Source organism: Boleophthalmus pectinirostris, unplaced genomic scaffold (genome assembly GCF_026225935.1).
Source record: "Boleophthalmus pectinirostris isolate CB_2022bp ecotype Guang Dong unplaced genomic scaffold, ASM2622593v1 HiC_scaffold_18, whole genome shotgun sequence".
In the NCBI taxonomy this organism is placed as follows: Eukaryota; Metazoa; Chordata; class Actinopteri; order Gobiiformes; family Gobiidae; genus Boleophthalmus; species Boleophthalmus pectinirostris.
The window spans coordinates 26,833,648-26,860,985 of NW_026571133.1; the positions used below are offsets into that span (position 1 = coordinate 26,833,648).

General features: G+C 37.9%; 1 protein-coding gene across 2 annotated transcripts in view; it reads right to left on the bottom strand.

Annotated features, from left to right (window-relative positions):
- Positions 1-24,951, bottom strand: part of arhgap24 (Rho GTPase activating protein 24) — a 27,678-nt gene extending 2,727 nt beyond the window's left edge. The window contains exons 1-8 of one of the 2 annotated variants that reach the window (XM_055153476.1): positions 24,443-24,951; positions 18,444-18,667; positions 15,004-15,091; positions 2,615-2,737; positions 882-1,089; positions 406-538; positions 257-330; positions 61-182 (exon numbers count right to left, since the gene is read on the bottom strand). In XM_055153476.1, coding sequence (XP_055009451.1) covers positions 61-182; positions 257-330; positions 406-538; positions 882-1,089; positions 2,615-2,737; positions 15,004-15,091; positions 18,444-18,647 — 952 coding nt within the window. In that variant the 5' untranslated portion in view covers positions 18,648-18,667; positions 24,443-24,951. Of the gene's footprint in view, positions 1-60; positions 183-256; positions 331-405; positions 539-881; positions 1,090-1,326; positions 1,621-2,614; positions 2,738-15,003; positions 15,092-18,443; positions 18,668-24,442 lie in introns of those variants that run through there. The other variant, XM_055153477.1, reaches the window with a different exon arrangement.
- Between the last annotated feature and the right edge of the window lie 2,387 nt (positions 24,952-27,338).

The window sequence follows — 27,338 nt, forward strand, 5'->3', positions numbered from 1 at the left end:
ACAGGATTTTGTATTACTTGTCTTTTAAATATGAAGCATTTAAATGTCCATTTCACTGACCTTCCATGATAGCTACTGGATCTTCCACTTTGGGTCGCAATATATTGGGTCCAAACACTGTTGCAAGATTCTGCACACTCATCTTATTCACTCCTGAGTATGACTGCACTTCATCTAAAAACCTGGAAGAATACCTATTAATATACTTCATAGAGATAAACTATTCCTTAATGACACATTGTGGGAAAAAACTTACCTGCAGATGTATTTGAGGAGATTGTAATTTACTGGAGGTAGACTGTCAATAAGTTTTCTTAACTCCTTTATTCCCTGTATACAACCAATGTTAGAGTAGATTTCTTTGTTTTAAAAATTCTGAATTTACATTTTTATTGATGTCCTCACTTCTTCTTCATCTTTGCTGAGCACTTTTGCACAAGCCAGAAATTCATTATAGTTGTGGAAAGGAATCACAGGCTCAGGCAGCTCTCTGAGATACAGCTTTAAAAGTGAAGCCACTGTGTGCACATCAGTGTTACTGTGAAAACAAAACACAAAAGACAAAATATACACAATTTAGCTAAATTAATAACACTAAATGATCAAAAGAAGAGCAGCACTGGTGAAAATAAGTACTAAAAATAGCGCTAGTCAGCAGTATAGGATAAAAATAATAAATTCATAGTAATGTATTTATGAATAATTGCTAGAGACACATAATGCCAGTGTTTGGATATGTTTAAATTTAAGGGAAACAAATCTGCTTCCCATTTACCATTCAATTCCCTGTGCTTCCAGTTCTCTGTAGTCCAAAATTCTAACAAATCAAGTGCACATTAAAATGACTGAGAATCCCATTACACCATATCCCTGCTTCTTACCTGTCAAAAGAGGGCTTTTCTCCACAGTCGAAGGCCTCCTGCAGATCTTTGACCAGGTTAGCTTGTCCTGGGAGCCTGAAGAGTCCCTCTTCCTGAAGCCCCCGCTGTCGGATGAAATCCACGCATTGTTCCACCAGCATTGGAGCCAGTTTGTTCCCAAAACGTCGCTCGTATCGCACAGTCTCCTCTAACTTCTGACCGAAGATACCTGGAACACACAAAGTGCTTTGGAATAAATGTCTATTATTTATAAGAAAACTTAGTAACTCAGGTGCTGCCTTGGTCGACACAGTATAGGATAGTACATTTCCGTATCTAGACAGGTAATTTACACACATTCAGGACAAAAGTATTCAAATGATTCTAAATACTTAAACAAGGCAACTAACACATGTGAAATCCCTGGAAAGGCCACATCCAGGACATATGAGCAACAGTTACTTACCTCTAAAATGGACACAAATCACAAGCTTCTGGAAAATATGTTGATTAATAAATTTGTGTGAGATAATACAAAAAGGAATCCACAAAATCTTCTTGTATTTTGACATATTAAAAAGAACCAAAAACTACCCAAGAACGACAGCAGCAAAGATCTCTTTAGGCTACACAAAACTGCAGTGAATTCACAAAAATTTTTTGCTAGGAGATAAATCCATATACAGTAAAAGCAACACACAAAACTCCAACAAAAGTCCTGCTGAGTATAAAATAGTGCAGTAAAGAGATGAAAAGCATGACATCCCTCCAGACACACTGGTCATGAGTCTGGGAATGTTTTTCTGAGTCACATGTATCACTGTGTGCACCAGCCTGTAAACTGAGAAAAAAAAAAAAAATGACTATAGCAGCTTGGCCCAGCTGTCCTTGCAGTATACAAGAATTCTGATGATTTGTTCACAAACAGATGTAAAATATGCAAATATATTTAATATGAGGTGTTCTAAAAAAGGGAGCAAGCCATTTATAATTACCATTAATAATCCAAACGGAGAAGCCGCAGCTGCACATTTCTCACAAGAACTTGAAGTCCCACTTTAAAAGCTTAAAAACTATAGCAATTATTAAACTGACAAATTCCTCCTCTTAGTATCACTGACAACTAGAGCTGGGCTGCTCTCACTGTTTCACTCCTATGGTTATTCAGTGCCCTTTTATTTCTACAGTGTGAATGAGCTGGAGTGTGCTTTTCCATGCCTATGGGACAGGCAGTGCCCAGCTCTGGTCCAATGTTGAGCCACCTCTCTTGTGGCATTTTTGACATTTGACTTGTCCTTTTGAAGAGCAGTCAACTGCAATAGACGTCAAACTCAGTACTCTGAAAACAAAGGGGCCAACCAAGCCCCATCTATTCACTGTCTGTCTAGATAGAAGTGCTGTGTTGAAACATGTCTCTTGGTTTTTGGTCAATGTGGGCTATGAACCACTATAGTCTGGTATGAGCCACGGGAGCTTTGAAGAAGGCATATCATCCTAGTGAAACTATATTTGTAAAAACTAATATAATTTTTTTTTTCAGCTCTCATAGGAATTACCCCTACTGAATAATAGTACTGAGGACTTAAATTATGACTTAATGCATGGGAAATTTAAGAAACAAAGCTCCAAAATTCAAATGAATAGAAATTACATTTATATAAATGTATCATGGTTAGTCAGAAGATCTAACACTCAACAAAACATACAGAAACTAGTTAGTTACAAAATAAGGTAATACAGCTATGCGTACTGACCTCCACCAAAAGGTGCCCAGATGACCCTGCGTATCGTCTTGACCCAGTCTTCCATGTCATTCTGTGAGCTGGCCATGAGCAGGTAAGTCTCATGGTTGGCTGTCATCCGCTCTCTTTCCCCTCCTGTGTAAAATGGAAACAAAAGAGAATCAGTACAGAATTCATGAAAATGCCACATGTACTATCCAGACAGTTCAGTTCAGTTATTTGCTTATATAGTTGTAAAAGCGCACATGAATAATCTTCAGCTCATCTCTTTAACACACTGAGTGTCTGTTATTGTCTAATTTTACATGGTAAATGTTTTACTATGTCCAAGACAACACTGTTGAGTTTTAAGTTGGATCTGTGAGTACATAGGGCTCACTGAATACATCCAGGTAAAGTCATCTCTCTCAGTCACAGCATTGTTTGCCATCATTGTTATGCAAACTTATTGTAATTACTAAGTTTCCTACTGACCACCATTGTCCATTTAAAACCAATCAAGCTTTTCCGTTTTGTGTCTGCGGCGCTTCCATTGCTGCAAGGAATGGCATTGTTTCCTTTTTGGACACTTGTGAATCAGTGTGGGACAGGATAGCATACCATAGCTGTTACAAAATTCTCAAAGCCCCGTCACTTCCTGTTGATGCCAAAGATTTTTATTTGAGGCCCTGACACTCAGGATGTCGGTCAGTGGGTGTTGGAAGATAAATAAACAAGATTAAATCAGTGCATGGGTCACATGAAAAGCCTTATTATTGACTTATAAATAAGAATTGTGCCTGTGGCTGTACTTATATACTCATGCACACATGAAGAAGACAAGTGTGACACAACAGTGTGGCCTGTATTTATGTAAATGGGACATAAATACAAAGGTCTCATACATTTGTCCATAGACACCTAAAACTGTCATTGTTAAGAGCACAATCATTAACCAATGTTTGAAGGGTTAGAAACACAAATAAACCCAGAGAAAAAAAAAAGAAAGTTGGGCAAATATTATTTATGTCAAAGAGAGTGTTTAAACTGCACCTGCAGTCAGTTAAATGTGCTTAAAATTTGAATAATTAACATCAAATTTTTGCACATTTCTCAAAATGCAGAAATGCAAAAGCTGCCCATCAGTGTAAATAAAATACTAGCAGGAGAACAGCAGAGAGCCCTGGACACAGTGTCCTCATCTCAGACTGAAGAGGCAGGCATGACTGCTGGCACAATTGGCCTGATTTGCCATGCTCCTTATAGTCCATAGACCTTTAGAGCAGTGAGCAATTCTCAGTGCAGCACAGTAAGGGCACAACTTATATGGGTCAGCAACATCTCTCTCTTGAACTTGGACTGTTTTCCATACATCATTTAGATTAAAAATAACTCCAGATGAATAAAGTACCTAACAGAAATACTTAGCCTAAAAAAACCCATGTCATTATACAAACAAGTTGTACAACAAAATAGACCATTAGTCCTGTGCTGCCACCACTATGCTGACAGTGACCTGCAAGCTCTTGGTAGGGAAAGCACAGACATAAACTCCACAAACAAGCCCCTTTCTGTTACAGATTTGAACCTAGAACCATTTGGCTCTGATGCAAGTGTCTTAACCACTGCACCACCGTGACTGTGGTGTGGTGCCTGCATACACCTTAATGAGCATGTAGCTGCGGTCCTGTGTGTCACAGCTCTTCATTGGGCTTTAATAAGTGTCTGGCAGCTGCAGACTAGTTATTAACTAATACTCTCCAACAGGTGGAGACAACAAAGGAGTCCAGTGTAGAGGAACTGGCCACAAATATCTGTAGCCTTCCACACTAATACCCTATAGCGAACACAGTCAGACCATGTAAATGAGTTAACTACTGATAAACAATTATTACCATAAATTTTGTGTTTGACAAATTCTTTCCACAAAACACTATTAGTTACAGCATATTGTGCAGTGGGTCTGCAACAATAGCCCAATGTTTTGAAATTTCAGCAGATGGAAAAGTGAAGGAAGCAACAGATGCTGGTTCCAAAAACAATGCAAAACCACATCGTTTAGCTTCATGTCATCTTTCTTGCAGAATGTTTACAGTGTAGTAAATGGCAGCACTTTCTTGTCGACAGTTCTCTGTGCATGCAAGCAGGGGCAAGTTGAGATTCAATATTGTGTCTAATGATAGTCTTCTCAGAAGTCCTCACATCATAAATACCTCCAACAGAACAGGAAGCTGCAGTAAGTGACAAGACATACCACTGCCAGATATGTGTTCATTCATAAAAAATGAAATATAATATGCAGCGGAAATAACAGCAATGCATACTTTTACTATTTCATCAAAGCAGTAAATTTGAAAGAGGCGTGTTTTCGGTATAGTGCTAATGGTGTGAATGAGGGATCAGCTAATCCCTCAGCAAGTCACAGCTGTTACAACAAAAGTGCTAGTAGTCATACAGCAGGCGTTTATGGACAGACAGATCCACATAAAGCTATCAACAAGCCCATAACATTTACAGTGAATAGACCAGTGTCTATTACCTGCACGTGAAGGTAGTAAATCTGTGAATCCATACTGTGACAAAGTCTGATAGACCACTTCCATTCCTCCTCCGGTCCACACTAGGCCAGTGATAATCCCCTAAAAGAGCAGCACTAGAAGAGGGTTCTAGGTTAATGTGAGGACGTCCGGGCGGGTGTGCTTCTGTCCCTCCCGGGGTCTGGCCTGGCTCACTAAAGACTGAGGCAGAGCAGCTGAGAGGGAGAGGAGAGGGTGTGAAAGAGAAAGGAGGAGGTTTGGAGAGGGGGTAGGGAGCGAGCATACCTCTCCACAGCACTGTACTAGGAACAATAGGCTGATCTATGAAGAAAAGAGGATTGATTTTAAAAAGGCCACAGGCAAAGACACCAGGGCATGACCTTAAAAGCAAACACAGAATCTCCCATTGACACTATAGTGCAATGTTAACTTCTCCAACAAAAAGAATATCATGATGTAATGTTAGGAGTCATACAGACTTTCACACGTCTCTACAGGCATAAGTATTGGAGGGATATTATTAAATGATATTCAGCAGAAAAGATGATTCAAGACATTTTAACCTTGTACATAAAAGCACAATATCTTCAATCTACTGTACTATTAAACTAAGCTATTAGCTAAACAATTTAGGCTTTAGGCTTTCATAACTCTACAGGTTCATTTCTTTCTTTAAAATCAATCAAAATATTCAAATGTGCTCATGCTTAATTTTAATTATACTGATAGAAGTTGTAATATAAATCTAATTGCTTGTTTATCGGTTCTTCTATCTAAAAAACACATTTGAAATTATAAAATAATATATCAAAAAATATAACTTATTCCAAATGAGAAAAAAAAAAAAAACTCAACAAATGTATTTAAAATGTTATTCTGCCCACAAAAGTGTTGCAAAACATGTTCACTTGTCTCTTGGTGGCCAAACATACACAGGTGCACTAGCTTGTTTCTTGTTTCTCTCAACCCTCAGTGAGGTATTGATAACTACTCCTGCAGGTGTCATGGTGGTCTTTAGCTGTCAATAGTCATAATCTGAAATCAGTCTCCAAAACGCTATCCCATATGCTCCGACAAACTCAGAAACACTGCCCCCATAGTGCAACTCCAGATATCCATTACCATCTATGCTGAGTGAGCAACACAGTCAATGGGACAGGGAAGGTCAAAGGGGGCACGGCTTGTTTGGTTGCACTGTTCTTCTGTGGGGAAGTGGGGAATCGTGGCACCAAAAGGATTCACAAGAATGGACATGAACGACTATATTCTTTTGTACTGTGAAAAGGCACTAATAGCAGACTGATTATCTGGGTTTGTAGGTTAAAGTTTGAATGAGTTGCGATGAAAACCCATGTGTGTACAGGATCAGTAAGTTCATTCAGGAAGTCAGTTGTGTCTGTATATAGGCGCCAAAGGTCCTGATTTTACGCTAGCTAAATAAAGAGCCATGTCCAAGGCAGCTGTAGCAGTTGAATCTACTTGTGCTTATGTTTTAAACGTGTACTGGACACAGTCACATTCAATTTTCTTAATGATATACTAAAACTGGACCATAGTATATATTTATAACTTACCCGGCTATGTTAAAAAATTTCCATGAAGTCTCAAACTGTGCTGGTGAAGCCTGGTCACTGTTGTAGCTTCAAAAGATAAATTACTAAACAAAATAACTTTAAGGTTATGTTTTGCAGTTACATAAACAATTTTAGTATGACAGATTACCAATGCCTCACTGTGTTAAGCAGCCATGGCAAAGACACAGTAAATGTTTGAGGTATGCATTCCACAGGCCTGCACAGTGTATGGCAAAATCAGTTTCTGATTTATTCATAGGTTTCAGCTTCCTGTTATAGGCAACATTTTGGAGACTTTTCACAATTCAGATAGAGATACAGATATAATATTTAAGTAACACTTTAATATTATTCCTTAATTAGCCTTAGCAGAACAAAAGTAAGGTTTAGGGTATTATTTAGACTAAGTAGGTAGTAAACCTGAATAAATTCTACGTTAACTGTTCATTATAAAATAGGTCTTTGTACATGCTTAATTAAGGGTGTTAGAAATGTTGTTATTATTAAGTGTTGTTTTAAATTGTCAATTGCTGTGGCAATATTCTATCATTCTGAAACCCTTGGATACACTCAAGACTTTGGATCAGATGTAGGATAGACTAAGCTACATGCACACATATACACAGGAAGATGTACAGTAGATACAGATGCTACAGCAAGTTTACAACCAAAAAAGGAAGAGGTCTGAGTTGAGGCATTTGGCTTTTGACAGTCTGAAGTGTAAGTAAGAGAACATACTGGTGTAATTATATTGCCAGGAATAGATGCAGACAGACAAACATGCTGGTGTTCACACAGAGGCCTTGATCCAGACCACAGAAGAAGAGGAGTCACAGAGCGCACATGGCAAACTACCTGGTTTGGCCTTAATGCCCTGTAATATCAGCTTTCAGCACTGAGCTCCCGAGGCAGTCACACACCTGCACATCCACAGGCTGAGCAGAGGGGGGCTGCTGTCTGACTCACTGTCTGCACTCTGAACTGAATTACAAGAACAAATGCTATAGTTTTAGTGGCTAATGAGGTACTACAGCATTTTTCCATGGCAATTGGCTGTCAATTTTATAACTGTAAGTGACAATAATAAATCATTTATTTCTGCAACAAAACTATTGTTAAATAAATTGTGAATAAAATGAAAACCAAAAATGAAAAACTATGATATACACTAACACTACTATTCTTTTGAGAGAAAGGCAGAGAGAGCAGCAATGATAATCAACTGTTTTAATTAATCCAGTGGCTGAGGAGAGAATTGGTTTTGGCAGATGTATGCTTTGATTCCGCCATTGCAGCAGTCCTGTCTGCCATCTTAGCCTCTGACTAGTGTTTATTCTGGAAAAAAAACAAAAAAAAAACAGGAAAGGCTCTGTGGGCCAAAGCACTGTTCACCTGACAGCACTGCAGTGCAGGGAATACAGTTTCTGTTGCAAACATTGACAAGTGCACAGTCATGTAGAAGCCCAATAATGGTGTGAGGATAAATAACAAATTACTAAACTATATAACCAAAATTACTAAACGATATAATGATAAATATTATAAATAAAAACATATGAAAGGTTACAGCTATGTCATAAGCTAAGTCAGTTTGTCTCAGCTTCATACCAGCATAAACAGGATTATGTTACCTGGTGTAAAACAAATCACAACATGGCAACCCCTGGAGGGAAACAGAAAGCACCTCCTGTGGATAGTTTATGGTCAACCTGGAGCAATGAAATTTAGATATTCTGTTATCACCCTCAAGCAAAGCACTGTGAAATCTGAGCCTGATATCCAACACCTCTGTGCTAAACTACACCTTTTTTTTGTTTGTTTGTTTTCTCAGGCTAAATACACCTATGGGGTATTATGGGGTAGTGTAGATGTATGTGTGCATAAGTGCTGACCCACTCCTTATTGATTACACATCAATACATTCTTCGTTTTAGCTTTAATTGTTGATCTACAGCATTGATACAATTATAGTGAATAAGACAGAAAACTACAACTGCGAACTTGAGGTTCTCACTGAGCTGATATGACAGATGGAAAAACAAAGCAAGTGAATGAATCGTCTTTGCTCATGTTCAGGTTGCTTTGAGTTAAAATAAAACAAGTCAGTATATTAGTAAAGCTACAGACCTGAGTTGGAATTGAGATCCATGGGACACAGTGGAGGACCTGCCCCCCTCTGAGCAGCTCACAGTGGGAAAAGAAAAAGAAGCCACGCTGTCGCTGCTGACCGCCGGCCCCCCTTAAACTCCTCTTCATCTGTTCTGCACCTCTATATGTCCAAACGCCACAGCCGCTTCCCCCGCTCCTCTGTACTTGCCCTGATCGCTGAATCTAAACCTCCTTCTTTTCCTCTATGCAGTAGCTCTCCAGCCTGGTAACTTCATTTTAGGTCACTACGTCTATAGTCTAGCTGCTGTCAAGACTGGAGCATATTTCTTACAAAGTATACAGCTCGGAAAGCAAGATGGTGTGTGAGCTGGTCCCCGAAGGAAGTGAGAGGAGGTGGGGAGGGCTGTCGTAAATCAGGCAGCACTCCCCAAAGTGGAGACCTGTAAATCTGGCAAAGGCAGAGTGGGCATGGGGCCAAATGACTCATCTACACTGCTCTATAAATACAGCGCTGCAGGGTCGGCGAGGGCTGCTACCGTCCGACAGACAGCAGGCTGTTGCATTTGGGCTCACTACCTTCTCCAGTGTACACTCAACAGTTTTCCACAAATGTAACTGCTGAGATATTGTCCCTAAAAATTATTATATAAAAAGTCCCAATAGTTTTTCTGTCATTTTAGTCCTGTTGTGGATAGGGTTTGAACGGTATATTCGCTCGCAGCTTTCTGCATGTTTGGTTTATAAAACTTTTTACTAGTTTAGATCAGCTGAAGCTTAGCTTTACTGCTACTGTCAAGGTGCAATTTCAGTACAGGCTAAGCCCTGATAAAGATGTTATTTGGGCTTCGTTTACATACGGTTTACTCCCAGAATTGTCTTGATTAAGCACATAGTTCTGAATAAATGAATTATAAATTTCATTAGTTATGGGGTACTTCCATAGAGATCTGTCCAACCTGAAACATGACAGGGAAGGTGGGGGAATAGGGGGGAGCAGATGGGGGAGACTGGTATGTGACATGTCAAATACCAATTCCTTCAATAAGGTTGTTATGTAAGCATGGAAACTTCCTGTTCAGCCCCTCCAGTCTGCTGTAGTGCATTTAGAGACCCTTATAACATTGTACAATGCACTTAGAGACCTTATATCATGGTACAGGGTGTTTCAGTTGCTGCTTATTCTTCCTTGCAAAAATGCTAGTTCATCAAATTGTCCTTCTGTGACAGCTTTAGATAATCAAACACACACCATTAAATAAAAAACGTCTGCCTTGTGACTTCAAATCTGCAACTGCTAAAAGTACACTCCAGCTCAACCTCCCTGTTTGCTGCTATAGCAACTGTCTGGTCAACAAATTGTGATTCAGCCAATAACTTATTTTACTGAATTAAACACATAGCACATATTTTATATTCAGATTTATTTCAGTTTTTGAGCATCATCTCAGACACTAGAAGATACCTGCCAGTAGTCAGACAAAGCAAAACTGATTTTCCAGTTTAAAGAACTCCCACACAAGCAGAAGCATTCCCATCTCATACAAACTCAATGGCCCTCTCAAATAGTGATAACTGGAATGTAAACTTTGTCTGACTGAATAGTATCTAAAGGCTCTTGCTTTCTTAGCATACAAGAAAGTTACAACTGAATTATTGCAGTTCAGAAAATTTATTAGAAAGTAAATTGAATAATTGAATTTGAATGTCATCTAAACATTTGCTTCAGAACCACACAAGTACAGAACTATCTCTGAAAATAATTCTCTAATAATTTTGCTTTAAGTTCATCTTTCATTATGTCATAAATGAGTGAGAAGAAGTCTGCTCAAACTGCAGAGTGAAGCACAAAGAAAAACATTCCTGTTTTGGTTTCAAAGTCAAATATTCACTGGAGAGAGCAAAGAACAGCAAACCTCAAACACAAACATCCTCCTCACCGGACATTTCATGAGAGAAAACAATGGAACTTACTGAATGTGACCATGTATTTAGTTTACACATTATATATTTATATTTACAATACAAAAAGCTACTTCTCTAACTTGATGGCACAATTTGCACACTGATGATATATATATATATTTTTTCCATAAAGGGAACAATACAGGTTTACAATTAATTTGCTGTTTTAACACAGCCTTTTAGGGGCAAACCAATCTCATAAACCTATGACTTGAAACATGCAGTTACACATTGCACATTTATGGTAGCTCTATGGTATACTTATATACTTCTCACAGCTAATTAAATCAATAAATCAAAACAGGGAATCTGTAAAACATAAATTTATTGTCTTAGAACTGACTAAACACATTAACTTAAAGGGGTCCAGAGAAGCCAAATACATTTTATGAGATAATATGAAAATAAATTAATGTACTGAGTGTAAGGAAGACAAATAGCAACAACAGCAGCAAGAGATTTAAATCCAAATAATCTGTCAAAGAATAGTCCATACAATTTATTGTGTAACTATTCTTCAAGTAATAAATACAATCTAAATGTTCTGATTTCATTTGAGGACCTGAATATTATGAACCTTAAACATTAGAATATAGCTTCTTTAAACCTTGAAGCTAATACAGCATGAGCTTGATACTGTACAACCTGCACAGTTTACAGTTTGTTTACTGTACCACCCTATATCCAAATTTCACTTGTCACTGATGCTACAGGTTTAATCAAGTGCTGATATGCTCACAGTGCACACAGCAGTATGAGTGATGGCACACGTGGACCCTCTGAAAACCCCCTCCATACATCGTGACACAGTCATGTCAGCGAGCCAGATTAATATACTCCCTCAATTACTTCAGGGGGGCTCTCTTGATGATAAATACTCATGTCCTGGGACCATATTGGAACTGAGCATATGGCACTCAAGTACAAGTGCACTAATTAGCCGGCCCCAAATACCCCTCTCAAACACTAGTTTCATTTAACTGACCCATCCATCATTCAGTCATCACATAAGGATCCACAGGGTTGACATTCCATCTTATACCTGCATCTGACTTCTCAGTACATATCTAAGCACGTTTGACTTTAAAATGTCAGTCCTCGGCTTCAAAAATTTACCTATGTCTAATGCAATATATATTCTACAATCAATAGCCCTCACATTAAAAAATATGCTTTTAATCCAAGTATTTACTGTTACTGTTAAATTACAATATGGATCTAAAATGGCTTAATATTAGAAATGGGCCCAGTGACCTCCTGTTCAAACTTGCATAACTGAAAGGTCCTGTCTTTACATAGCGGCTTAGTGCAGGTCATTCATGTATAATTGTAAGATTATACACATGTCTGTAAGTACAGATATGTGAGTGGAGATAGGGAGTAGGTGAAAATAGACATTTTCTGAGGATTGAAGACTCAAAAGCAGGACAATACAGGATGCATGAATTAATCAAAAATATTGTAGCTTTGATAAAGTTAGTGAGAGAATGCTGTTATAACATGGTTAGAGAAGCTAGAATTTTCAGCGTAAGAGAGTGATTCCCTTGTCAGTCTGATTCTGATTTGATTAGCATTGCTCTTGTAACATTTATATAGGACGAGATGCTAAATCCATTTTAGGGATCACAACAGAGGTCAAATAAACATGTCACGCCAACTTGTGAACTTTATTAGTCAGCTGACAATAAAAATACATAGGTTAATACACTCAGATGTTGTTAATTGTAATTGCTTCAATACTCCATAAGGGGGTAGTGCTTACCACGTAATTTCTGAGATTCTTCACAGTATCTTAAATGTATGCATCGATAAAATGTGTAATCTTTAAAATAATAAGAATATTCACATATATTGGGATTGATGGTTGGTTGGTAAGCTATTTATACAAGACAAGGCCTAATGATTTGATTGTACATACAGTCTGCTATTTTTAATGCATGTATTAGTAAGATGTGTTTCACAACAGAAATTATGCTATAGAAAAATAGTTTCCAATATCAACTCACGCCACAAGGGGTCAGTAAGGGATCACCATATACCACGACTGGATTACTTTTTAGCATTAACCATAAGAAGACTGGTCTGTTGCAAAACCTACCAGTTACCCACATAATGTGTGAACGCAGTAATATTTCTAGATTTACTACCAGCAAGAAAACAACCCAAAACCCAACCCAAAACCTAACCCAAAACAACCCAAAATGATAGTGACCCAGGAAATTAGGGGGGAATATTCTGATAAAACTGTGAACCTGGGAGTAATTCTAATGTTTACAGAAAATTGGGAAAAAACAAAAAATAGAATCTCAGCCTCCTTCTCTGATTAGTTCCTGTGCTTGTTTTTGTATTATAAGGAAGAACTAATTAGACCACGGATGCAACATTCACAATAATATTTATAGATAAGAACACGCTGCACAAAGAATACCGTGCTATTCATTCCATATGACAACGTCTTCCCCAAAGTGCTCTTCTCCAGTCCCATCAGCTGTCATTCCAGAGGATTCAAAAACATCAGCTACAACATGAAAGAAAGGAAGTTCTGCTCGCAATAAACAGTTTAGAATACATTTTCGGTGGAATCTTCAATAAAGTAGGCCAGTGTTTAGCGTTGCATTTTTATATGCCCATTAATAAAGGGAGTTTAACATCAGGGACAAGTTTGAAAAAGGTTTAACTAAAAGGTCTAGTAATCATAACAATGGTCCAACCTTAGTTTTTTGTTTCACTTGGGGGAAAAAAAAAGCATCATTCTAGTCTAAACCACTACTCCTTTCCAGTCATGTGCAGACAGTATTCACAAAAGAATATGCAAAAAAGTAAAAAATTTTAAATTTAGTTTGGATTTTTTGGAGGGCTGCAACAAGATATCTGCCTCCCTATATATGCACTGTTTATTTATCTATGCCTGGACCTACTAAAAGGACCCCTTGAGCTGAATTTACTGCAGCAACTACGACTCAACTACTGTATGACAAACATGTCTGTTAAATCTGGTGGATATTTTCATATATTGGTAAATATACAGGTATATTAAGTCAATAACTTTAATGGAAATAGAAGAACAATGAAGCTAGGCAAATGGCTGTATTTTTACCTAATTGTCATAACTACAACCATTTCTATCTGAATTACACCTACATAAATTGTTTATTTAAAGTTCATTTGTGAATTTAACCACAAGTTCACTTTGATTTGTAAGGCTTTCTATAGATTTTAAGAGCTTGGGATTTTTATAATTTTCATATTATTCTTTGATTTCAGCAGACTTTATGAATGTAGCCATCTTTAGATGCCCTAGTTTGAACCCTGAGCTCTTCCCTCTAAAGAGTTACTCACCCACATATACTCATCAGCTCTGAGAACATGTACAAGACAGTGGAAGGATTTTTCAGTGCAGCTTCCTGTCTGTGTTTGTGCCAGTGACTGTCACAGTGTTTGGGCCTCATTTAGAGCAATGGAACATATGTGCTGGCTTTTCCCCTTTTTCGTCCACTCTCTCTGCTTCTCTAAGGCTTCTTTATTTGTAGTATTTTCTTGTTTTTCACCAGTCTAAAAGCATGAGTGTATGGGTATAAGGATTTTTATATTTTTTTTAAAGGTAGTCATTTTCATATTGACATTAAAACCAACAGGTTTGTGAGCAGTTACGGCAGTTGAACATAACCAAATGTAAGTAACACCCACACAACTTCTGAATAAAGTATAGTGTATTTGGGCCAAGTCATGTGGGCGCTGGACATTACACTAAAACATGTTGGGGTTTTTTTCCAAAAAGATCAGATTAACAGAGTTCAGTCCAGTGTCATACCTTCCAGACAATCTGATAAGGTGATTTTTTTTATGCTGTGGTAGAATTTTATTTTTTAATTTAATTTTATCCCATGTGTGTTTGCACACATTTGTAGAGCAAGTCATGTGTCACAATGAGCTTGTACAAATTAAAAACTGAAAAGTGATGCTCAAAACACTTGTGACACTGCTGTAGATTACTATTATGAATCATTACTGACTATAGCACATTTCACAAATATTTCACTGTATTGTAATGTACATGATGAACATGCTCATTACATATAAATTCTTGTTACCTTACATACAATTGTAGTAGTAATAGTAAGTCCTTTTCTATACTGTACTTGAAATTCACTTGTTTTAACCAAAGCTTATTAATGTACTGCTAAACAGAACATTTGCAAATACAGATTCCATTACACATATTTGTAAGTGCTTAACTTACCTGGAATGACCTCAAACAGAAATTTTCCTCCGTCGTCTCCGCTGTTAGGATGCTCTGTTACCTTGTTTCCAGGCAAGAAAATAGTTCCCTGGAAAAAAAAGAGAAACAGAAGAAATAACATGATAAACAAGTATAGTTTTGTGTTAAACATTACATAATATTGTCTAAAAATAAATAAATAAATAAACACTTTTGATTTCAATGTGGTATCTTAACTAGTACCAAGTAGCAAACAGCTTACTATCAAAATTGGGCTTGAAATTTTAGTTTTATTTTATTAGTAGTATGTAAGTTAAAAAAGCTAACAGTACTCTGTTCACTCATGTCATCAAAGCCATTATCTGTGCAACAATCCCCCAACATATTGGAAAATGCGTATGGGAGGATAAACATTATATTTATAATGGGTCCCAGCCCAGCAAGTCTCCGATTCATGCAAGTGGGGCTTCGAGGAAGAAAGGTAGGGAACCACTGCCCTAGACTACAAGTGCAGGGCCAGACTCCAATGAGGACTTGTGTTGTTAATGAAAACAGTGTGCGCAGTGGTGATTGAGGAAGTATTAGGGAGCAGCACATTAGCAGAATCAGAGGGAGTTGCCCTATCCCTCCAAGTGAGCCTCTGCTTAATAAGACACAGGCCGGCCAGACAGGAGGTCAGAAGACACATGTCCACCATGACCCCTTTAAAAAAGGGATCAAAGACACAGCAGTTGGCCATGTATAGGACATAAACAAGGCTTGGAAATAAGTAACTCCTCTATGTTGTAAAACCACAGTAGTGTGAATGTTCTTTCCACAGTGACACTATTCCCGGCGGCTCACTGTTTTCTGCAGACAAACCAAACCACATTTATATTTAGCCACACATCAGCACACCAGACTCTGGAGGAGAGAGAGTATTTTGGGGTGTTTTCTGAGTTTTATTTTAAAGGAGTATGAGATCATCTTTGGTATATGGCACAATGACACAACTTATTCTTGAACATAAAGAAAAGAAATCACTCTCTGAGCTCATGATTCAAACCATAGAAAGAATTTAGTGTGCCAGGATTGTATTGATAGTATTGATACATTTGTGGATTAAATGATTAAACACCAGTAAAAGGCATGCAAAGATGAGATTTTTTAGGAATTTGTACACTGTACCTACATTGTAAGCTCTTATAAACGCACATTTACAGAGAAGGAAAAAAAAAGTCACCACTAAATAAATTCTTCTAAAAGTTGTTATTCTTAATCAGTGACATTTTTAGAGTCTGGTAAGTTTTAAAGTCTGTGGATAGTCCAGTCTCAATTACAATATTAGTTGATTTTTGTTGTTGATGTTTTAAAAAAATATGTTAACTATGATTCATCTAACAAATTACTTATGTCACTTAACAATGTTGAAATCAATAGTATTTCCACAGCTATAGTAACTGCACAAATGAACATACTGTCCCCTTTTTCTGCCATTATAAAGTTTGTGCCCCAAAGGTAGACTATTCTCACTTTTCGGAGATGCATCTCCACATACCATTCAAAGACATTTGTCTTGCAACAGAACAGAACAACAGAATGCTTGAGCGACATACAAGACCTTGCTGCAGCTGCTCATTAGTTTTGATAAGAACATTTCCATCCATCAATGATTTTTATTACACAAGCAGTTCCTGTCAAAACTGCTTTTGTTTCAATGATCTGACTGCAGAGCTATAACTAACTTTACTATGTTAACTTATACAGACTGAGTATATAATTACTACAAAACTGCCAAGCTGGATTACCAATAGTGCAAGTGCTCACATCCATATAAAAACAGTGTTTAAAATGTGTATGTTTTAAGTGATCTTAATATGACAAACTATTTCTCTACTGCATTAATCCGCCTCAGAAACAAATGCTGTACATCAGAGGAGTGAATAGTATGCAGTCTTGAAGTCATAATGCCTAAATAATTACTGACAGTGTACTGTTTTTACTCCACTGAATGAATTCCAAGGTCAAAGTCTGGACATAAAACTCTATTTATTCCATGAATTTCACTTATTCATGTCATTTATCTTGTGAATGTTTCATCATAAGTCCTTTGTGCTATTAATATTCAACACATAACTCTCTCTAACTCTCTACTTACCATAATACAAATTAAACAGAACATGATAAATAATACATCATAAAGACATCTTTTGATATATGATGTCAATGAAAATATTCTCTCATAAAGATACAGTTCAAAGAATGGTTTACATTACAATAATTTCCCTACAATTACCAACTTGCTGAATGTTGGCTTTGTTATTAGCGTAGCCAGAGTTGATGTATGTGTATGTGTATGTGCCAGCAAACATCTCTATAGACAAGTTAAGACACACAGATGGCATGTTGATGCGAGCCCACACGTGCTGTACACGTGCATACTTTTGGATGACCTTTCACCTCTATCAGACAGCCATTCCTAAGATTCCATACACTACTCCATACACTCTCTGGGGCAGTAACAACATAACAATATGATGTTTTAAACAACAATATAGTTTCATATTATACAACAATATTGTGGTCCCAAAAAGCATTTATAGTTTGAACTAATTCAATGACATAAAATCAAAGTACCATTTTTGTTGGCTCTCTATGTTACCAGGGCAACAGATGTTCTTGTTTCCATGGAGAAGGCAGTCTAGGCATATGTGACAGGTAACAAATGGTGTGTTAGAGCATGTTAGAGCAGTAATTAATAGCTCCACTAAATATGGCTGCATGCTGAGGTGCATTTCATTGCTCCACATACTATAGGAACTTTCTTTTCTAGTTCATTTGACCTGTGATAGACTAACCCTTTGTGTTCAGTGACTCTGCTCTGATCTTTAACATCACTAATAGATTTAGTAATATTTAGAAACAAAGTCATGACTGAGGCAGGGTTTATTTTGTCTGTATTCTAGTAATGTCCATATACCATAATTTATACAGATGTTATTTGTCAATGTAACTGGGCAGCCCTGAACACAGGCACGAAGCTCTTGAGAAATCCTTGTACAAATAATTATCTATCCTTGTGTTGTGAGACAGTTTCTTTGTTTGGGATAGCCAGTACATCTCTTCTGTTGGCTGACTGGTGACATTCTCTGAGCATAGTGTCTGGTTACATGTACATAAGAGTAATATAAGTAAGTAATAACTTAATGGAAAGTTTTAAGTTTTAGCCCTGCAACAAAACAATGCTACATCAAACTGTGTCTGTGCCAAGTCCATAAAAAATCTTATTATGAGGGGTATAAAACTGAGTACCTACACAGTGTTTTAGTCACCTTTTTTTTTTCAGTTACACTAGGCTTAAATAAAACATGTATTTTTGTCACTGATTATTGTTTTTTTGTTTTATGTACAACATTCAGATCAGTTTCATGAGATGGATGTATGCATTTATATCTACGTCCACCCAAGTAGTAGTAACTTACCAGTGCTTTGGTCTCCTCTTCATCTTTGTAGTAATAGAGTTGGTCCCCTCTCAATACAAACCAGCGGCTGTGCCAGGTTTTCACAAAGCCCCCCTGTTTCCTGAGCCAGCCACACCTGACCACACTAGCCCGGGTCAATCTGTCTGTGCTGGACTGTCCAGCAATGGGATGGGGGCCTCCGAGGGGCGCACACTGTTCATCCATTATCACGCCTGGACTTTAATCTGTAAGAGAAGAAATACTTTTATATTTAAGTCAAACTGCATCACAATGAAAACTTAACTGAGACTGAACTAAACCAAGATGTGAGAAAGGGAGAACATTATTGTCAGTCCACTTATATAGGTGCAAAAGATGACCTCTTCTCTGTAGAAACAGCTCATTGGGCACAGTGTTACAGAGATTATGTCTGACTCCTAACAGTTTCCCTGCAAGATTCCCTGACTCTTTCAGTGGCCATGCCGTAAGCCATATCAGCAACAGGTTCTCAACCACATGTATTTATTGTAAATCAGTTTCCAAAGGCCAATCATATACTTTCCATCACACATCAGTTGAACCAAACAACATTCAACAACTTTCTTTCACAAGAGATTTAAGTAAAGTTCACTTTACTCTGTTATGAGATCGCTATTGCTGAGTACGGAGTACTGATTCCAGAGTCCACGCAGCTCACAGGTCCAGATGAGGGCCAGATGCAGCCTACAGCATTCCTCATCACACAAACACAATAATAACGGTAATGTTTCATAATCTTTCACAGGTTTTAGTGTTTTTATTGCCTATTTTATTAGTGTTGGAGCACCTTGACAACTGTCAGTGCAGAGATAATAATAACAATAGAGATACACAGATATTGGTGTGGGATATTTGGTCTGACACAGGAATATTGTCTGATTAGTACACTGGTTTGAAAATATTGGATCAGATGATATTGTATATTCTCCTTATCTACCAACTTGAAAGCTGGTAATTCAAACCTTTATTGTTACAGCTACAGTGTTGAACTAATGGGAGTATGTTTTGAATACTAGGAGTATTCAAGTATCTCATATACGTTTCATTATGCAAATAAGGCAATAATAATTATAATTAATAATAATAATAATGTATCCTCTTGATGCCACTACAACAAAGTCTTAACAACTTTAGCTAGAATCATGCTGCATCTTCAGCAGATTAGCAACCAGCCTCTAAAGCACCTGTATGTGCAGGTGTGTAAGCCAAATCTCATTTCTTCAAGCTTCCGCGTCTAAAATAAGCACAGAGCAGAAGACTTACATATAGTACTAGATACTGCCTTGTCTGGTATCATCGTTTCGAATTGTATTCTCCATTCTTCATGTATTTTCTATTAATGAAAACATATAAAACCAACTAATACTGTCTGTATCTGTAATACACCTCTTTATAACTTGAATCACATCAGATCAGGAAATGGCACAGCATTGATGAAAAATGAAAGGTGGCAGACTGATGTGTCAATTAATTTGGCGCACTAACATCTGCTACTGGATAGCAGCTTGTGGTTTAATGCCAACTCTGTTGTATTGGTGTGAAGCACCCCCTTCATTGTTGCCATGATATCGGAGGGACATCTTCACCAAACCAAAGTAGTTTGGGTTAGGTATGCCCTCTATGACTGTGGATGCACACCCATCCCCCGCTTCCCTTCAGCTTCTCTGGACCCTGTAGCTGATTGATAAGATAAAACGAATAGAGACTTGTGTTCAAGCAATGCAATCAAAACTTCTCTTACACAAAGACTCTCCAGAAGAGCTACGAGATCTACAAAGTTTCTCCTAAAAAGAAACCAACTGACTGATGTAAATTTCAATAAACTAGCGATAACCAAGACACAAATAAAAGACACAAGATCAAACACTCTCAGTAAAATTAATTTCTCCACAGAAAGAAGAGGAATGATGTGAACTGTTCATGCTGTGAATATTATCAATGTTGTTTGAATATTGATTTGTAAATGTCATGTGAATATCTTTTATGTGTGTAAAACTGTCACTAGCTTGTAAGCCAATCACATACCTCTCCTCATCCCCCACTCAACTTTAGCCAAGGCTTCACCCCACTGGTTTAGCCTTCCCCCGAGTGGTTACAATGGGAAATAGACTGTTATCATTGAGGAGACCCCACTCATTTCAAGGAATCAGTTCAGAGAAGACAGAGAAATAGGGAGATACAGAGCAGCTCCTTTGTCCTACTGGACAAAGAACAGTCCAGAGGGACAATGCCTGTGAAGTTAAAACTTCCAGTTCCCCCTTCCAAAGCTATGCCCATCTTTTGCCATGTTTTTATCCAAATTAGCTGATCTGACCGAAAGTGAAGCATATTTAAATATTTGCATTTTTGTAGTAAATAACCTTTTGGTTTAATTGGTGATAATTTGTGATCAGTGCTGTTCAAATCTCATGGACACTGGGCAGGTGTCTTCTGCTCCTTTGTAAACAGAAGACACAGTGTTCCTTCAGACTGACGCTGCCTGAGCCTTGAGTTATTGTTTAGATCATGTGGCCTCTGTCCATCTCAGCTTGTTTGATTCTCCAGACCTGACGCCCTGAGGACTTCAGACCTCCAAACCATTGGGACTCTGGACCTTGCTGTGACTGACATCTCCCCTCTCCTGGTTGTATGCGCACACTTCACAGACTGGCTTAATTGATCTCAGTTTAGACTCAACACATAACTTTAGATGACTCTTAAAGTTTTATCTGATCTCCAATCTTTAGGCCCCAATCTAGAGTCACCTCCACTCATTTGAATATTTCATATCTAAATGCTGTCTGTTTAACTTGGTCAATAAATATTCATAAACCAGTTTGCTTTGGTGAATAGTGATGTTATTGCCAGATATGGGTCAGGGTCACTGATATGGACAACAATTTCCAAACTTCAGAACAATTGGTTAGTTATTTAATTAGCTTAGATAACTGATTATACTGAATTAGTAACATTTCTCAACATTTATTGAGTGGTGCCCTAAAACTCTACTTCTAATCAAAGCCAGACACCCCGCCACATGAGTTCTGCTTTAACTTAGAACTCTTAATTCCAATATGTAATACCATTTGCCCCCTTTAATACTACGACACTGTTAAACTTCTGCTTTGTCACAAAACCATTGATGACAGCCAAAAATATAACAAAAGTCACAGCATTCATACCAAAATCTCTAACTATGAAAAATATTTTTTGTCATTTCATTACAGCTCAAGGCTGGAAGATGATCAATACATTCAAATCATACACAACAATATAAGACATTAGTGCAAAGTACACATTTTACAAAAGCTAGCCATAGTTACTTAGTGTGTACTTAACTTAATATTTGTTCAAATCTACCAAAAACAAGTACTTCTGCACTATTAACTTACTGTTACTGGTAGGGTAACTAATTGGAATATGAGCAACTAATCTAAAATAACTGACCATTTTGTTCATCATTATCTTGACTTCACAGACTCCAAAATGCCAAAAGAGATTTAACAACAAAGCCAGCATTAAAAAAAAAAAAAAAAAAAAAACACTAGTGCTGTTCCCATCATTTAAAACAGCTACATGTGCAAGCCTGAAATGTAACGGTCAAGGCTCAAACTTAGCATGTAATCATAGTTTAAATGGATGAAGTTTGGTCTGAACATCAGTAGAGCTTCAGAGCTGCCACAGTATTTGCCTTCCATATGAGAGTGGTGAGTTTACAAAGAGCCTGAGGAAGTGTTTGACATGTCCCTTTTTGCAGGGAATGAGATTGGGGCCACTGAGGCTCTTCCACAGAGAAATGAAGCTCTACTCTGGGAAATTACTTCCTCTGCTAAACTATGCTTGGAACTAATGCCAAAGGAAAAAAAAATATCTTAACTTTTATTAAAGTTAAAAGTAAAGACACAGTGGTCATTCAGTAACTGAAATAAAAACATATATTATTTATATTACTATTTCAAACAACTTTTGGTTCTGGAATCCCTATCTTGCAATTAATATTTAAAAAAATCTTATACATAGCTAACTTGTTGCGTTTGAGTTTTCAGACTCATTAGATCCATCTTGTGCAGCTCTGGGCTGTTCCATTTGCATCCACACAACTTTTAGTGCAAAGCAGAAAGCATCTTTTCCATAAAAAAACAAACAAACAAAAAACAAACAGAAAACATTTCAGACAGCAAAGATAAAAACATTTATTTAGCCAAAAACTAAAACTCTCCTGAAAGTCCCCCTCTTCACAAACAATTTCAGAGGGTACAATCCCAGGTCGATATTACAGATGAGTCACACCCAGTTCAATTTAATGTTAGTATTTATAATCACACGAGTTAGGTAGGTTTAGTGTTGAAGTGACAAACTTGACATAAAGACAGATTCTTCATTGTTCCACATCTAAAGAACAGCATTCTATGTAATAATAATTCAGATACTGATTTTTCACTAACATTAAGCACTTCTAGATGCAATGTTTCTATGAGGACTTGAGAAGAACTGAAGTCTCACTAGACATAAAAAACTAAAACACATGTAAAAGCTTTTCCTGCTGAGTGGCTGTTGGCTGCTTTGTGGACATGTGGAAAGGGGTTTTCTCACAAAATGATTGATTGAATCCACCTGGCCAAGTGATGTTAGTAGCCCTTCATGTGTGTAGAGATCAAAGAGAAATGACAGTTAGCGTTGTTCATCTGCTTTCTACATACTATGATACACCTCCAAACTATATCTCCAAACTATATAGAGATGGAGCCAACATATAACAGGAAGTCAAAACTCATGAATAGGGGGAACTTTAACTTCACATGTAACTTCACATTTTTGTGTTGTTATGTATACCTTAGGCTCCATGCCTACAGTGCGGCTACCGTAACCCACATGTGTTAAAGACAAATATAACCATCATTATAGAGAAAGCCTGGACACAGAGTGAACTGGTTTTCTCTAAAGAAGAGAAGGGTAAGAAAAGAACATAACCCATACTGGGTTAATTGCAAGAGAGGATGTGAAAGAGGAAGGACTTTGGTCACCATTTTGCTGATAGAAAAGTAGAATCACCATATGTGAAACCTCATGTGAGCAGTGAAACTTTGTAATAAAATATCCTCCACAAGATTACAGTAAGGTCACATAGTTATCTTTTATGTGCCAAAGACAGGTGAGGGGAAGACAGAAAGTCGACCATTTCTGTCAAATCTAAAGTTTTCATATTATAGACTTTTCAAAGGTTGCCTTATGTTCCAAGCCCAGACTTGTCATCCCACTTACATACACAGAGTGAGTTAAACCTGGGCCGCTGGGTGCAGCAGCTGACAGGAGGAACCTGATCCCTGGGCTTTCCAGCAGGGCACCCTGTGCACTGGGGACATTTCTGGTACAGAGTGGTCACAGTCTATCCACTCTCCTACCTCCATGTGTGCCACATTAGCTTTCTCATCTTTCATTGCAGCTTTTTCATTAACTCACAACAAGACACTGACTGGATGTGAGGCTGCCATCTCATTCATTTGCTGCTGGAAACCACAATGTGAAAACTGGACCACAGAAATCTCTTCTCTGTTCACAGCCAGACTGGCTGTTAATGAGCATACTTTTTCAAATTGCCTTGAAACCATTCACATCCATGGATCATTAGTTAGGTCTTTAAACTAAAACAGTTTGCTTTTATAATTTGAATGCTATTAATTTTTTTTTTTTTAACATGAACATACAAGCATTTTTGCCACTGTGTCACTGAAGTACAAAACAACTTTTGAGGTTCAGAATACATTTCTGATTCTGACAGCATTTGCTGTAGCTTACAACAATCTCCATCGACCCAAGTAGTAGTCTAAAATCCTCTGACTGTATCCCTAACACCTGCAGAGTGTCAACAACACGATCTACAAACTATACAGGTGCCCCAAAATCCCTCCACAGCATCAATCTAGTCATTGCTAGGCATTATAATAGCCTGTAGGGGACACTCAATAAAGTGTTAATTAAAATGCATACATCAAAACACTTACTTGCCTCAGATTTATTTAATTCGTCCAGCAATCCAACCAGCCACAGGCGCGATCCGTGAGTGCGCGTTGCGTCTGAACAGTACCCTTCTCCTGGTTACGGAGTGTAGACACGGAGGACGGAATCAAATTGATTCGACCAGACTATTCCCGATTCCTCACACCATCTGTAGCCTGCACGGAGGCAGTCACGGCAGTAGACGGGGGACTAGCTGTGCAATCAGCACAGTCAACGAAAGTAGCGCATAGTGGGTGAACTGCCGAAGCCCGCCCAGACGCATGCACACCCACATGTAGCTCTCAGCTCGCCCGGCGCCAGCCTTTCTCAGTGCTCCACACTCTCCGGGAAAAGGGAAAGAGGAAAGTGGGACCTATTTGTTTTGAGAAAGTCTTTGACAAGCACGACTCTCACCCTTGCTGAATGAAGAACAAGATCACTCAGTTAAATGGTCATTGCCAGCAGGGACATCGTGTTCCAGCGCACAAACTTCCCTGCACTTTAATCGACAGTATACTTTTGTCAACTGCGAGTCACGGATAACGCCTCTCAAGGATGACACACAGCGAGTGTAGCCTACTATGATGTCATTAAGGGAAGATATAGAGCTAAAGGATGACTCCATGGTTGCGACTCCTCAAACAACAGGACTGTCTTCACCAAGGTGTTAATCCAGCTGTACACACAGGCAGCAGGGCAAGTAGTTTGCTGGGGTTGGCTGCACTTGGTTGCAATAGGGATATAGAGACTGCCTGAAAATCTCAACCAAGGCTTTCCGTCTAATATTTCACAGACATTTGATGCCCTGTCATGCTGCTTTTTATTTAAGACTTTTGAAAATGAAGCGCCAAGTGAGTATGAGAACCATGTGGAAACAACAGCACGAGACTATACTGTGCAATATCACAGTGACAGAAATGACTAAGCTGGCATAGTTAACAGTTTTCTGCGCGCACGCACACGCACACACACACACACGCGCACACACACACACACACACACGCACACACACACGCACAAACACACACACACACACACAAAGTATTGCATTAAAGTGTGATAATGAAAATGTCACATTGCACATTCTTTTTCTTCTCTTTATTCCACATGGTTGATCGTCTGAAGGTATGATCATTATTACGTTTCCCTATAATGCTAACTATTGCTATTAGTCTCTCTGTTGTTTTAATTGGTCGTATTGCTTTAAAGATAAGCAGACTATGCCACAATCTAATTAAAACAAACCTTCATATCTCATGTGTCATTGAATAAACTGTGAGCCCCGCATCCAGGGCATCTGCCCACAGACATCCTTCAGCATGTTTTATTCTATTTATGTGAGATGGAACGCAGAACATAAAGCGTGTGACCTTGCAACATGAGAAGTGGTCATCATGAGTAAACAAATCAGTGTGCATGGTCCCTAGGATTTGATTTGAGAGGGGATAAGTGTAAGATTAGAATGGACGTCTCAACAGAAGACACCCCTGGGATTAGGATGCTCTCAGCGACTATGCTTTTCCCATGGCCCTGTGATCCTGCTAAGAAGCAAAAAAGTTGTGTGGAAAAAGTTCAAAATGTACAAAACTCTGCATACACTGGCATGTTTACTTTGATTAAGTATTCATTAGTAACCAAATAACAAGTAAATACTTACTTAATGACATTAAAAATAAATTTCTACTACCACTGCACACCAATTACAAATGAAAATTAATTCACAGAAACTTTGTTTTTTACATCGCTGCAAATTAGTATTAGTATATAGAAAATAGTCACTATAATTTCTTGAGACACTGGCTCCCTCTTGTGTTCAAAATGAGAACACTATTTAAGATTTTCTATGCGATTAAGTCAGTTCAGTTTAGCAATTTCTTAGCCATTTATTTGTTATTTGCTGTTTTTAGCATTTTATTGATTTATTTATTTTAAAGAACGTGCACAGTTATCGATGTTTATTTTATTTTTATTTTTTTTCTACATTACATGTCTCTAAAACAAGCATCATCTAAATAGCACTACTTAAATCAATTGCATCAAAAATCACATCAGCAATGTCCTTATTGTCAGTATAAACATAGATCTCCAATCAGGCCCTCTAGTAATTACAATAAGCAGGTTGTTAAAGTGTATTGTTAATAAATTAGTATTCTTTTTACTATAGCTTTGTTTCTTCAGAGGCCGTGACGTGTTCAGGGACTCAGATAAAGGGCATTCTCACCAACTCCTTCCTGTTGTTTTCGCCGGCCTTTTGTTTGGTCACAAGGCTCAACATGCTGTTCTCAGAGAATCAGAGGAACACTTGAGGTTGAGTACGTCCAAACACACCACATTAGCCTCATACCTGAGGCACTGCATGGGGACCCAATGTTGACCTTGTTGATGTCTGAATGGAAACTTATCATCTACCCAAAGATATCTTTTAATAGCAAATGATGTCCTACTTTGCATTTTGCTTCCAATGCAATTGTATGTTTGTCTTGTGATGTATTTTTGCATCAAGCGAAAAAAAGGAATTCTTGCTTTTGACATTCTTGTCCAGGGCAGACACAACAACAACAGGAAAAAGGGTCATTTTCACAGGTGTCAGGAAGCATGGGAAATAAACAAGCTGAATACTGGAAAACACTTTTGTACAAGTCAAGAGTCAAAGGTGAGACCTCTGGAAACTACACAGTGATTTAGTGATTAAAGTATGCCTGCTACTCTGTACAGGGTATTTCAGATCCACCATAGATCAGAACAGCCATATTGAATACTGAACAACTATCAACTATGAGCCACAATATTAGTGAATATGGGTTCATTTGGGGCCCAGCCAAAGATTTCTTTGTATAATTTTCTTTCTTTAATTTCTAATAGACAAATTGCAAATAACATTAAATTTGTGGAATTATTCAC